This window comes from Helianthus annuus, chromosome 10 (genome assembly GCF_002127325.2).
Source record: "Helianthus annuus cultivar XRQ/B chromosome 10, HanXRQr2.0-SUNRISE, whole genome shotgun sequence".
Taxonomy (NCBI): Eukaryota; Viridiplantae; Streptophyta; class Magnoliopsida; order Asterales; family Asteraceae; genus Helianthus; species Helianthus annuus.
In genome coordinates this window covers 179,488,501-179,501,066 of record NC_035442.2, presented here as the reverse complement: position 1 = coordinate 179,501,066, position 12,566 = coordinate 179,488,501, and the positions used below count along the sequence as shown (strand labels likewise).

The 12,566-nt window shown below is 35.7% G+C and overlaps 1 protein-coding gene across 2 annotated transcripts; it reads right to left on the bottom strand.

Moving 5' to 3' along the window:
* Nucleotides 1–615: 615 nt before the first annotated feature.
* Nucleotides 616–12,328, bottom strand: LOC110917788 (probable RNA-dependent RNA polymerase 3). Of its 2 annotated transcripts, XM_022162236.2 has the most exons (20): nt 11,860–12,327; nt 9,728–10,389; nt 9,216–9,502; nt 8,994–9,132; nt 8,362–8,436; nt 8,077–8,263; nt 7,784–7,994; nt 6,918–7,005; nt 6,683–6,826; nt 6,529–6,582; nt 5,836–5,907; nt 5,636–5,742; nt 4,562–4,710; nt 4,246–4,471; nt 3,364–3,589; nt 3,071–3,213; nt 2,413–2,575; nt 2,143–2,287; nt 1,103–1,266; nt 616–1,022 (listed from the first exon to the last, which is right to left on the bottom strand). In XM_022162236.2, exons 1-20 carry the CDS (start codon nt 12,167–12,169, stop codon nt 789–791), a joined length of 3,786 nt encoding a protein of 1,261 aa, XP_022017928.1. In that variant the 5' UTR covers nt 12,170–12,327; the 3' UTR covers nt 616–788. The 2 variants fall into 2 exon arrangements, with proteins under 2 accessions (XP_022017928.1, XP_022017927.1); XM_022162235.2 differs by having other exon boundaries at nt 9,216–10,389; nt 11,860–12,328.
* Between the last annotated feature and the right edge of the window lie 238 nt (nt 12,329–12,566).

Genomic DNA, 12,566 nt, shown 5'->3' with positions numbered 1-12,566 from the left:
TTATTTAATAAAAACGTATTCCTATGTCCCGTCACCCAACCTGCCCATTTTTCTCTCTCAAGATTAACCAACTAGAAGACTATGACCTTAAGTAGAAGTGGCATTCCAATCTATTTACACATGAACATGCAGTGTTATACTGTTATATCTCAATTAATTTTGTATCATCAAGAAATTATTCTTTAAAACATATTAAATGGACAAGAAAAGGATAACTAGCCAAGAAAAGATGATAATCTTTAGGTTCAAAGTTTTGAAGCACTTCCACATTATAGGGTTCATCAGAGAAATTATACAGCATCCCGCAGCTATCGATTATATTATGAAATATCAGAACATAATCGTGACTCGAGTGATTCGTCAGTGAGAATAAATCAAGATCAAGGGCGGAACCAGAGGGGGGGGGGGGTCAAGAGGGTCAGCTAACCCTCCGATCACCATAATTTATTAAATTTTTATGTAGAAAATCAGAGTTTTAAAGAAACAAACATAAAATTGACCCTTAATTTTTAACATGTAAAGAACTTAAGCTAATGATGACCCCCCGACTAAAATGTTCTGGTTCCGCCACTGATCAAGATAATTAGTTCGAGTAAGCTACTCTTAAACTAATTATACAACCCTAAAACAATCATATATTTATAATCAGAATGCCACCATCTAAACACTCAAAGAAGTTGGTATATATTACATCGAACGCCACTACTATAGATACAATGACATTGGCTTACAAGAAGAGACTCAAATGTTACAACAAATCCTTCACATCCCTAAAACATGTTGTGGAACTAAATAAACTTGGATAACACATTCATTTTAAACGAAATCGACCTTCCGGGGGTTTTCGATTCATGATACGAGCACAACGCTTCACCAGCTACCTTCCATGCAAATCCGCACTTTGCAACATTTGCATACCTGATAGCATAGTCATAACTTACATGATAAATTGCAAGGGCATCGTTGTAAATATCCTCGATTTTCCTAGTACTTGATGCAAAATTCTCAGCCTCGTATAACATCTGCATTGATTTAACAAGCGAGTCTTAATACATTTCGTGGTTTGTGATTCATGCGAAATAAAATTCTAAAAAAGTGAGACCTTCTTATATTTATTCATCACGATATCTGCAGAGTTGTTTTTCGATTCATCTCCAGATTGCAAGGCTGAAGACATTTCGTGCCTGTATGAATCGTACCGGTTCTTCCATAGACTTAAAATGGAATCCGGTATCTCGACGTTAAAACACGGTAATTTCCAGATTTCTACACACCAAAAAAATATGATTAAATAAAGCAAAAACATAGATGCAGAACTAGGCTGGTAAACGAACCGAACGTTCATCAACTGTTCATGAACTTGTTCGGTGGGAAGTTCGTTTATGTAATAAACGAACGAACATGAGCACACATTTTGTTCGTTCATATACATTTGTTTCTGTTTGATCGTTTATGTTCGTTTCAATTTAAGTAGTTGTTATATTTGTATATATCATCCTCATCATCACCATACTCAGTAAATCCACCAATAGCAAAACTAAGGTAGGGTCTGAGGAGGGTAAGATGTGGATAGCCTTACCTCTACCCCGTAGAAATAGAGAGGCTGCATCCAGTGAGACCCCCCGGCTCGATAGTAGTTTTGCATCAAGCCTTGGACATAAGGCACATAACACTCAGCAAATAAGACAAAGGCCGATTAGCGCATGTACTCCCATGTCTTTCGGTTATACATTATATGCACATACCGCAAGCGGGGCGTAATAAGTAGTTATATTTGTATATAGATTAAACATAAAAGCAACTTCTTAATTACTTATATAAATATAACTAATTGGGCTTTATAGTAATAAAAATGGGTTTTCCAAGGTAAATTTATCGTAATTAATCACTAATTTATATAAAAAGTTACTTTATGTTCGTTTATGTTTAGTCAATTATCTTCGTTTACGTTCACATTCGTGAATTGTTCGTTTAGGCTTTAAACGAACACGGACACACCCATTTTCTTAATAGACGAACATGAACACAAAAATGCGTTCGATTATATGTTCGTGTTCGGTTAAAGTTTAATGAACGAACACGGACATGACTCTGTCCGTGTTCGTTCGGTTCATTTACAGGACTATGCAAACACGGGCCCACCTCGTATCAATGCATTATCAGGTTGATACGCCATTGCTCTATCATAAATTTCTCCTAAAACAGAAGAAGAACTATATGATTTGTTGGGAAACTTTTCGAGATAATGTGGATATTTCCGGGGCAATAAACTTTGAGGAATATCAACCTGTTTCAGAAACACAAGTGAAATGATACGAGTATTGTTTGTTAATAGTAAAAGAATAAACAAAACTCGGAATATATTTTTAAGTTTATATTTTATAATAGGAAAGGTGAGAAAAGTAATCTAACCGATTTCCCGCTTTTGGGGGCATCTAGTGCATCATAGTACAAATCAGCTAACTTCAACAGCTTTTCTTTAATTCGACGCTTCTCATCAACATCATTTTCTCCCAAAACAAGATATTGATCCATAAATGCTTGCCAGCTGTCAGCAGCTCTACCAGCTACCATACTGAAAAACAGTAGACATTACTAATCGGTGAAGTAGTTTGTTTTAAAGCTTGACCAGATTAGGCTTTTTTTCCATTTCTAATACAAGAGGTTGAAATTTCGACCCGTTTCTTGAATGAATCAATCGGGCTATGTTTCATCTCTAACGGTCAAATGAATAAAATAAAAACAACACTGACGAAATGGGTCAAAAGTTGTGCAACATGTGTTTTTAACGAATAAATCTTCCTATCTCCAATGGGTCAAGTAGGTAAAATAAAATAGCTAAGGAAACGGGTCAAAAGTATGTTCTTATTGAATAAGATATCCAAAAGTATTTTGTTCAAATTACGTAATTATTTAAAATATAAAACATAATTGTAATAATATTCGACAAAAAAAGTCGTTGATAAAGTATATTTTTTTTCTGGAAAGCCAAACCAACCAACCCACACCAATGACCCATTTTGACCCGAACCTGTTTTGACCTGTTACCCAAACACCACCTGACACATACCTATGTTTTTGTGTTTTAAAAAGTAGAGAAAAAAGCTCGGACTCTAATTCCTCAGGTGAAAGCTCGCTAGGTTTCTTGCTAGGTGCTTTTGGGGTTGAGTATTTCCTTTGCCACGGTTCGCTTGCTTTGAAGTAATGTAATAACTGAAATTTCTCAACAAAAAGACATAAAAGAAAGCATGAGTCCAAATTTGACGGGTCAGTAATTTTTTGTCAAAATAAAGTTGTTTTGACCCAATATAACATAACCCGAAAACTGATTGAAATTACGGGCTCTAATAATTGAGTACATACCTGTGGGTTTCTACAAACCCAGTACGTATCTCCATCAAAATCACCATTGGCAATTTCAGTTCCCACTGATCTCTTGCCCTTTGTAGAGAAGAAAATACCATATTTAGCATTTCCAACAAATTCTTCCATTTTTTCAACATATTTTGCATTCATAATGTGTACGTCCCCAAAGTCAAGGCCCGGATTCCGATAAACCAGAACCTTTCCTGATATTTGACCATTATCCCTGCATAAACGGTTACAAAAATAATCAGAAGTATCAAATTTACTGCTAAAACTATACATAATTGCTCTTGTATGAGCATTAGAACCCTAGAGGTGGCAGTTTTAACCAATTTATTTAAAAATGAGTCGTTATGAGTTAGTTTGGTATAAAGCGGGTCAAAGGGATTGGAAAAGTGAACCGGGTCGAAGATCATTCAAAAGTATATTTTACCTGAGGTATGGCCAGTTTTACGACTTTCGTCCAAAGGTTTGTTTTTCCGCATCTGGATCCAAAAGGTTTGAAATCTTGCCATTTTCATCTGACCCATTATCTCCATCCATTTTTCTCCGTTAACTCAGGGGTATTTCCGTCTTTTTTGTTAACTTAAAGGGCAATTCGGTCTTTTTCACTTTATGTAAAAAGACCGAATACCTCTAAAAAAGACCGAATTGCCCTTTAAGTTAACAAAAAGGACGGAAATACCCCCGACTTAACGGAGAAAAATGAATGGAGTTAACGAGCCGGATGAAATGGCAAGATTTCAAACCTTTTGGATCAGATGTGGAAAAACTAACCTTTGGACGAAAGACGCAAATCTGGCTAAACCCCAGGGACGAAAACGGCATTTTACTCGTAACTTATTTAAATGCAGTAGAAATTATTAAACTAATACATACAGAATAACACAAACTTCATCACTGTTCAAGGTTCCAGTAGGATCAGCAGTCCCTATTACATAATAACTTTCATTAACTGGAATCTTTCCCGAACGAAGCGCTTTCCGTTCTTCATTTGCCATAATTGAAAGACGAAATTGAAGATACGGTTCTTCAAGCGGAATTCCACACCCAATCATTGCTACTGAAGTTGATGAGTCATCCATTTGTCCATAGTTTAGGCCCACTGCAGAAAGAAGCACAGCAGGTCAATCCGGTTTCTAACCGTTTACATATGAACGGGTCGAGTTGGATCCGTTTGTCTAAAAGTACCTACCTCTAACTGCTGCCCGCATACTTGAGGATACTTTCTGGCCATCTTGCAATGTATTTTCCAGTAATTCCAAAAAGTAATTTTTAGGAACACCTCCTACGCTTAAAAGTGCTATCAAGTTCTTTGATAGACTGGCTGTTCTTGGTCTACGACTGAAAAATTAAGATTACAAAATGCACATTAACAATCTCCCAATATTTACACAAGTTCTGGAATTAATTACACCGTCCCTGTGGTATGCCAATATATTGGTTCGAGTAAAATGCCAGTTTCATCCCTGAGGTTTGGCCAGTTTTGCGACTTTCGTCCAAAGGTTTGTTTTTCCGTATCTGAATCCAAAAGGTTTGAAATCTTGCCATTTTCATCTGGCTAGTTAACTCCATCCATTTTTCTCCGTTAAGTCAGGGGTATTTCTGTCTTTCTTTCCTCTATTAAGGGTATTTTGAATACTTATACATTATGTTAAATGCTTGTACATAAAGTGAAAAAGACCGAATAGCCCTTTAAGTTAACAAAAAAGACGGAAATACCCTTGACTCAACAGAGAAAAGTGGATGGAGTTCACGAACCGGATGAAAATAGCAAGATTTCAAACCTTTTGGATCCAGATGCGGAAAAACAAACCTTTCGAAAAAAGTCGCAAAACTAGCCAAACCTCAAGGACGAAAATGGCATTTTACTATACATATATTTTAGAAAGTATATAGATAGTCCAAACTTTTGCAATTTGTAACATATTTAGTCCAAACGTTTGTAGTTTTGACTTTTTTTGTTAACGGATGCCAGATGGGGACTAAATGTGTTACAAATTGCAAAAGTTTGGATTATCTATGTACTTTCCTATAAATATGTATCAAAACCAAAATATTAACATAACACAGGAACCGACCGTGTAATTAATTCTACGTTGTATAAGAATAAGGCCTTTATGGAAATTAAGTTGACGATATATGTTAATGACATTATTGCAAGTACGGCTTTATTTCAATAACCTAACCATTTATAAACATTAGGGTGCACCTAAAATCCATATTATTATAGTACTATGATACAGTAACATTAGTCTAATAAAAATACCTTACGGAATTTATCTCCAACGAACTGAATGAAGTTGAATTGGAAAGTCTAGTATCTTTCTCAACCTTTATCATTGAGGGTCTGACTTGAATAGTTCGGGGTTTGAGCTTAAAGATAAATAAAAGAAAAATGGCATAACTAGTTGTTCTTTTAGGTATAATGGTTTACAAGAAGCTTAAGAAAGAAGCAACAACATTTACCTTTTTATTTACAAGAAGAGTTCCTTTGACAGCATAACCATCCTTGAACAAGCGGCATTGGACGAGCAAAGGCTAATGCAAAGGTAGAAACAAAAGGTTATGACCTGGAACATTCTAGTAGGGCTACAAACGAACCGAACGTTCAACATACAGTTGTGAACCGTTCGGTGGGAAGTTCGTTTGTGTTCGTTCGTTTAGTAAATAAACGAACACGAACAAGAAATTTGTTCGTTTAGTTAAATGAACGAACATGAACAGAGGCCGTGTTTGTTCATTTATGTTCGTGAACGTTCGGTAACGTGTTCATTTATGTTCGATAGTTCATTAGTGTTTTTTGTTTTTATATTTTATATATATACTTCAAAATTCCGAAAAATACAATCTTTAATAAGTATTAGTGTATTATATATTATGTTCGTGAACGCTTGTTTGTATTCGTTTGTTTCCATTTGTGTTCATGAACATTAGTCTGTGTTCATGAACATTTGTTTGCGTTCGTTGCCTAAAATTAACAAACAAACACGAACACGTTCATTTCCTTAACGAACAAACACAAACATTAAATCTCGTTTGGTAAGTGTTCATGAACGGTTCGTGAACACATATTTTCTTAACAAACGAACACGAACAACGTCTTGTTCGCGTTCGTTTGCAGCCATACATTCTAGTAAACAATGAAGGGTTAACATTTACCGGTTCTTTAATGCAAGATTCTTTGCCGTTAATTCCGAGTGATTCTTCTTTAAGCTTGCAATAATTTTAGAAATAAAGAATATAGTCATAAGTTAAAACCAGTTTATACTTTATATAGTGTAATATGGCAATTGTTAGAAAAAAATAAAAATACTTCATAATTTTCTTCCTTTGTGCCCTTAGCTTCAATGAAATCTTTTTCACACAAAATTGCTAAATCTTCTGATATAAATCCTGTCCCATCTGTATGAATCAACGGTTCCCCATCTTCATTACAAACAACGTAGCCATTCTCGTCCTGAAATCCATAGTAACTCATGAGTTGAAATATATTTTGTAGGAAAATAAAGAAAAAAATAAGACGGTAAGATATACAAAAAAGGGTATACACGACAAGGAATGTCTTCAATTCTTTCAACATGCACACAAGTAAGATCAACACGGAGCTTTATTGTATTTGATAGTGCTAGTGAACATCTGCAACCAAGTATAAGTTGAGGAGAAAACACTGAATCGGTAAAGGTGGCAATTTCAACCCGTTTACAATGTGTTGACCCAAGTTATGTTTTATTTTTAACAAATAGCTTATAAGGAAACAGGCCAAAATCCGAAATCCCTTTTTAAATGCATACACTTCTTAAACCATTATATTGCTACTTGTTAGTCATATCTAACACACTGATATTAATAAGTAAAATGCCATTTTCGTCCCTAAGGTTTGGCCAGTTTTGTGACTTTCGTCCAAAGGTTTGTTTTTTCCACATCTGGATCCAAAAAGGTTTGAAATCTTCACATTTTCATCCGGCTCTTCAACTCCGTCCATATCTCTCCATTAAGCCAGGGTATTTCCGTCTTTTTTGCTAACTTAAAGGGCAATTCGGTCTTTTCCACATTATGTAAAAAGACCGAATACCCTGAAAAAGACCGAATTGCCCTTTAAATTAACAAAAAAAGACGGAAATACCCCTGACTTAACGGGAAAAACGGCTGGAGCTAACGAGGCGGATGAAAGTGGCAAGATTTCAAACCTTTTAGATCCATGTGGGAAAACACAAACCTTTGGATGAAAGTCACAAACTGGCCAAACCTCACGGACGAAAATGGCATTTTACTCAAAGATTTTTTTATAAATAGGAATTAATTACATAATTAGTACATGTGGTTTACCCATTTTTCCATTTTCATAGGTGTCAACATTGATTGACACTTACTCAACCTCATTACTTCAACTAAGGGAATAACTTTGTACGCTTACCTAGAGATGTATTTAGCCATGCTAGAGACCATGTGCGCATGCATAAACAGACACCTTGCTTCATGGCTCGTTTTTCCGAACAAAATGCAACCATCTTTCTCAGCCCATGGTGCACGAGAATCCGTTCTAATAAAGTAGCATTTTATTGCCCATTTTGACCGTTTTTTCTTACTGTTATCACCTTTAAACTTCTTATCTACATCTTTAAATGCTGAAAATCATATCACATGCAAAATTCATGTTTAAACTTAAATGATTAAAAACTTCATTAAGAAAGAAAATAATTTGCTCACCAAAAAGACGATAATGACGCAAACCAATAGAAATCCCATCAGAAATACTGTTATAAGCCGCAAACCAGTTACACTGATTGGGTGGGATATCGGGCGTGTTTGGATCATCTGCAAATTGGATAATTAGCACATTATCATCTCCAAGTTCCCTCTGTAAGTGAGTTCTTCTTGGATTAAGATATGGCCCCTGAAACGTTATAACAAGAAATAGCATCACATAACAATATCAAGAATGTATTAAATCAAGATTTAATATTCTAAGTTAATAAAAAATGATATACAAACCTTAAACTGGTAAGTTCCATCAATACTCACGTAACAGTGATAAAGATGCGTCTTTCCAGAATCCCAATCAAGATGCTACAGTTAAAAAATAAAATAAAAATGTGCATCAACATAAATGAAATCAAATTGATGTTACATTATTAATTAATATAAAGCTGATATTAAAAAATAAGGGTTAAATTGCCATTTTCGTACCAAAGGTTTGGCCAGTTTTGCGACTTTCGTCCAAAGGTTTGCTTTTGCGCATCTAGATCCAAAAGGTTTGAAATCTTGCCATTTTCATCTGCCTCGTTAACTCCATCCATTTTTCTCCGTTAATTCAGGGATATTTTCGTTATTTTTTCAAATTTAGCCTGGTTACGTTTAGCATTGTGCTAAATGCTTGTACATAAAGTGAAAAAGACCGAATTGCCCTTTAAGTTAACAAAAAGACGGAAATACCCCTGACTTAACGGAGAAAAATGGATGGAGTTAATGAGACGGATGAAAATGGCAAGATTTCAAACCTTTTGGATCCAGATGCGGAAAAACAAACCTTTGGACAAAAGTCGCAAAACGGGCCAAACCTCAGGGACGAAAATGACATTTTACTCAAAAATAAATCATGGAAGAGATATTACACTATAACATACCATTGCCCTGTCACATGGTTCACAAAATCTGCAACCATATTTGGCCCATATTTTAGCTTCGAAATCAAGCATCGACAATGTTTTCATTTTTTTTATCTCAATGGCATCTTCAACAGAAACTACATCTTCAAGCTTTTTCCTGTGAACAAATTTGACTAAAATCAAGTAACACCATATATAAAAGCACACAGCACAAACATTAAAGGCTGGAAATTTACTAACCTCCCTACATAACTATATACCAAGAACAATTTCCTGAATTCGAGTTCATTAAGAAGTAATGACTGCTGACTAATTGCAAGACTGTTTGTCGGGCTTCCAACGCTCACACAGGGTGATAAACAACGCTGATCTGGAATTGGAGAACCGTTGTGGGTGGCAATTGAAATATCATAAAAGTGGCTGGCGTGTGTACCATTTGAGGTTGAACATGGCGAGAACGTTTGTTGCTTTTTTACTACAGGAAAACGATGGATGCTATTTGAAGAGTCAAACAAGTGTTGACCTGCCTTACCATGATTTGCAAGAATATTTGTGGGGCCACCAATACTCACACAGGGTGATAAACTACGCTGGTCTGGAATTTGAGAACCGTTGTGGGTGGCAGTTGAAATATCATAAAAGTGGCTAGCGTGTGTACCCTTTGAGGTTGAACATGGCGACAGTGTATGTTGATTTTGGACCGCAGAAATACGATAGCCATCATTTGAAGAGTCAAACAATTGTTGACCTACCTTACCATGATTTGCAAGAATATTTGTGGGGCCACCAATACTCGCACAGGGTGATAAACTACACTGATCTGGAATTACAGAACAGTTGTGTGTACCCTTTAAGGTTGAACATGGCGACAGTGTATGTTGATTTTGGATCGCAGAAATACGATAGCCATCATTTGAAGAGTCAAACAAGTGTTGACCTACCTTACCATGATTTGCAAGAATATTTGTGGGGCCACCAATCCTCGTACAGGGTGATAAACTACGCTGATCTGGAATTACAGAACAGTTGTGTGTACCCTTTGAGGTTGAACACGGCGGCAGTGTATGTTGCTTTTGGACCGCAAACATACGATGGTCATCATTTGAAGAGTCAAACAATTGTTGACATACATTACTATGATTTGTATCATCTAAATCACAATCTGTTGAGAATACAAGTTGTTTTGGGACCAAATTCGTGCCCTTTGAAGAGTCAACCAAGCGACAAGTAGCATCGTTTGGACTTCCACCCTCCAAACCTGAATGTGGCAAGAATGTAATTTTCTTTGAAATTAAAGAACCGTAGCCGTCATTTGGAGACCTAGGAAAGTACTCAGGAATGGTTCTATAGTTTGAACTAGAACCAGGTGCTTCTACAACCTGCTTGGAATTTGGAGAAACGAAGTGTGCACATTCTGCGCCAGAAACAGGAACACAAATTTAGCAACTACACAAGATTTCTTGATCATTAAGTTTCTATTCAGCATTAATCTTTCTTCCTGTCCAATTTCACTTTCAGTATACATCAACAGTTGAATGTAATTATGTAAATGTCAAGACAAAAAAAATGCCCCTCAGGCGCCTCATGTAGTTCTCATACTTTTGTGCAGCAGGTTGTTGTACAGCATGCTTTTCAGGTTGTACATGCATGTAATTTCAATATTAAAACATATATAAAGCTTATTTGTGTCTAAATACCACGTAAAAGATGCTAGAAACATATAGTAATTGTATAATGTATTATATAATTATTTGTGTCTCAGTTTTAGACCTTGTTGCTTTTGTGCATTTCTCGCTTTTTAAAACCAAGTTTTCAAGTACAGTTAGGGCTGCAAAAGAACCAAACGTTCGGCGAACAGTTCGTGAACCGTTTGGCGGGAAGTTCGTGTGTGTTCTTTCGTTTATTAAACAAACGAACATGAACACACGCCGCTTTCATTCATTTATGTTCGTGAACGTTCGGTAACGTGTTCGATTGTGTTCCATAGTTCATTAGTGTTTTTAGTTTTTATATTTTATTTAAATACTTCAAAATTCCGACAAACAAAATATTTAATAACTGTCAGTATATTATATATTATGTTCATGAACGCTTGTTTGTGTTCGTTTGTTTGTTTCCATTGTGTTCATGAACATTCGTTTGTGTTCGTTTGTTTGTTTCCATTGTGTTCATGAACATTCGTTTGTGTTCATCAACGTTCGCTTTTTGTTCGTTGCCTAAAATTAACAAACAAACACAAATTAACAAACACGAAACAAGCTCATTTCTTAACAAACGAACACGAAAACTATACAGTTAATGCGGTAATATATCGAATATCAGTCAAGGACCGATATTTGAGATATAGGTTATCTCGGTGAGATAACGGTAATTTTAATATAATGCAGAATTTATATATATAGCAATTTAACACTAATAATTCAGTGACGTATCGGTTATATCAGTGATATATCGGTCAAATACCGGTCAATATCACCGACAATATCGGTACCAATATTTGACACTGATATTTTACTAGGGGACCGATATATGATATATCACCGATATTAACTGCATAGTACGGACATAAATTCTTGTTCGGTAAGCGTTCATGAACAGTTCGTGAACACATACGTCTTTTAACAAACGAACACGAACAAGTCGTTCGGTTCGTTTGCAGCCCTAAGCACAATTATGAACTATTCCTATGTATATGATCATAAACAATAAACTAGATACATAAAAGATAAACCCTAACTCCCTAAGCCACAAGTCCACACCAACAAAATCACCAAAATAACAAGTGAAACACTCACAATACGAGACATAATCAAATTACCACAACCTAAAACTAAACTTGTAACAAACATTACTTAAAAAAATTCATGAAAAGTTCAAAAATTACTCTGAGGAGTTCCATCAGTGAACGAAAACGGAGGCGATCGCTTCTGCGGCAACACACGATCATCCTCCGGTGAAGAAACGGTAACTGAAAGCGTCTTCTTCACCATATAAACAATGAAACGCGAAAACTCACGGATTTGTTTCGAAACAGCGATTTTGTTCAGAATTTCGATCGCTGATTCCGGAGTGAGCTTTGAGAGTGAACGTCTGGCAGTTACGTCCGGTGACGGTATACATCGGTCCGTACAGATTTTAGCGATCAGTTGTTCGACTGACGGTTGCAGAGGAACTTCAGGTGAAGAATCGATCATTCTAGTAAGCAAATAGTTAAATAGTAATGTGATAATCTGTTATTTTAAACGGTGTTTTGGTGGTTATTTGAGGATTTGATCGCCGGAAACAATGGCTCCGGGAGGGTTTTTTGTGAAGCTGCTTTGCTTTGCTGTTGAGTGAGTCACTCTCAACGGACAATTTAAATATTTTATTGAATTCAGTGACGGTTTCTATAATAAGTCCAAAACATGTTCATATGAACTTTTAAAAAGTTATAAAAACTTTTTTAAGTTTTTTTTTTTTTTGGTAGCATATAATTTTATTTTTTACTTCTATAAAGTTTACATGTAATTATGTGCTAAACATGAAAGTTAAAAAATGTATTTATCTCATGTTAATGGGTGCATGACACCATAAGGCTATGAGCTGTGGTAA

Coding starts and splice junctions, on each gene's coding strand:
- LOC110917788 (XM_022162235.2), bottom strand. CDS start 12,169: ATGATCGATTCTTCACCTGAAGTTCCTCTGCAACCGTCAGTCGAACAA. Junction 8,437..8,993: donor AACCATGTGACAGGGCAATG/GTATGTTATAGT, acceptor TTTTAACTGTAG/CATCTTGATTGGGATTCTGG. Junction 5,743..5,835: donor CTCTTCTTGTAAATAAAAAG/GTAAATGTTGTT, acceptor TTTATCTTTAAG/CTCAAACCCCGAACTATTCA.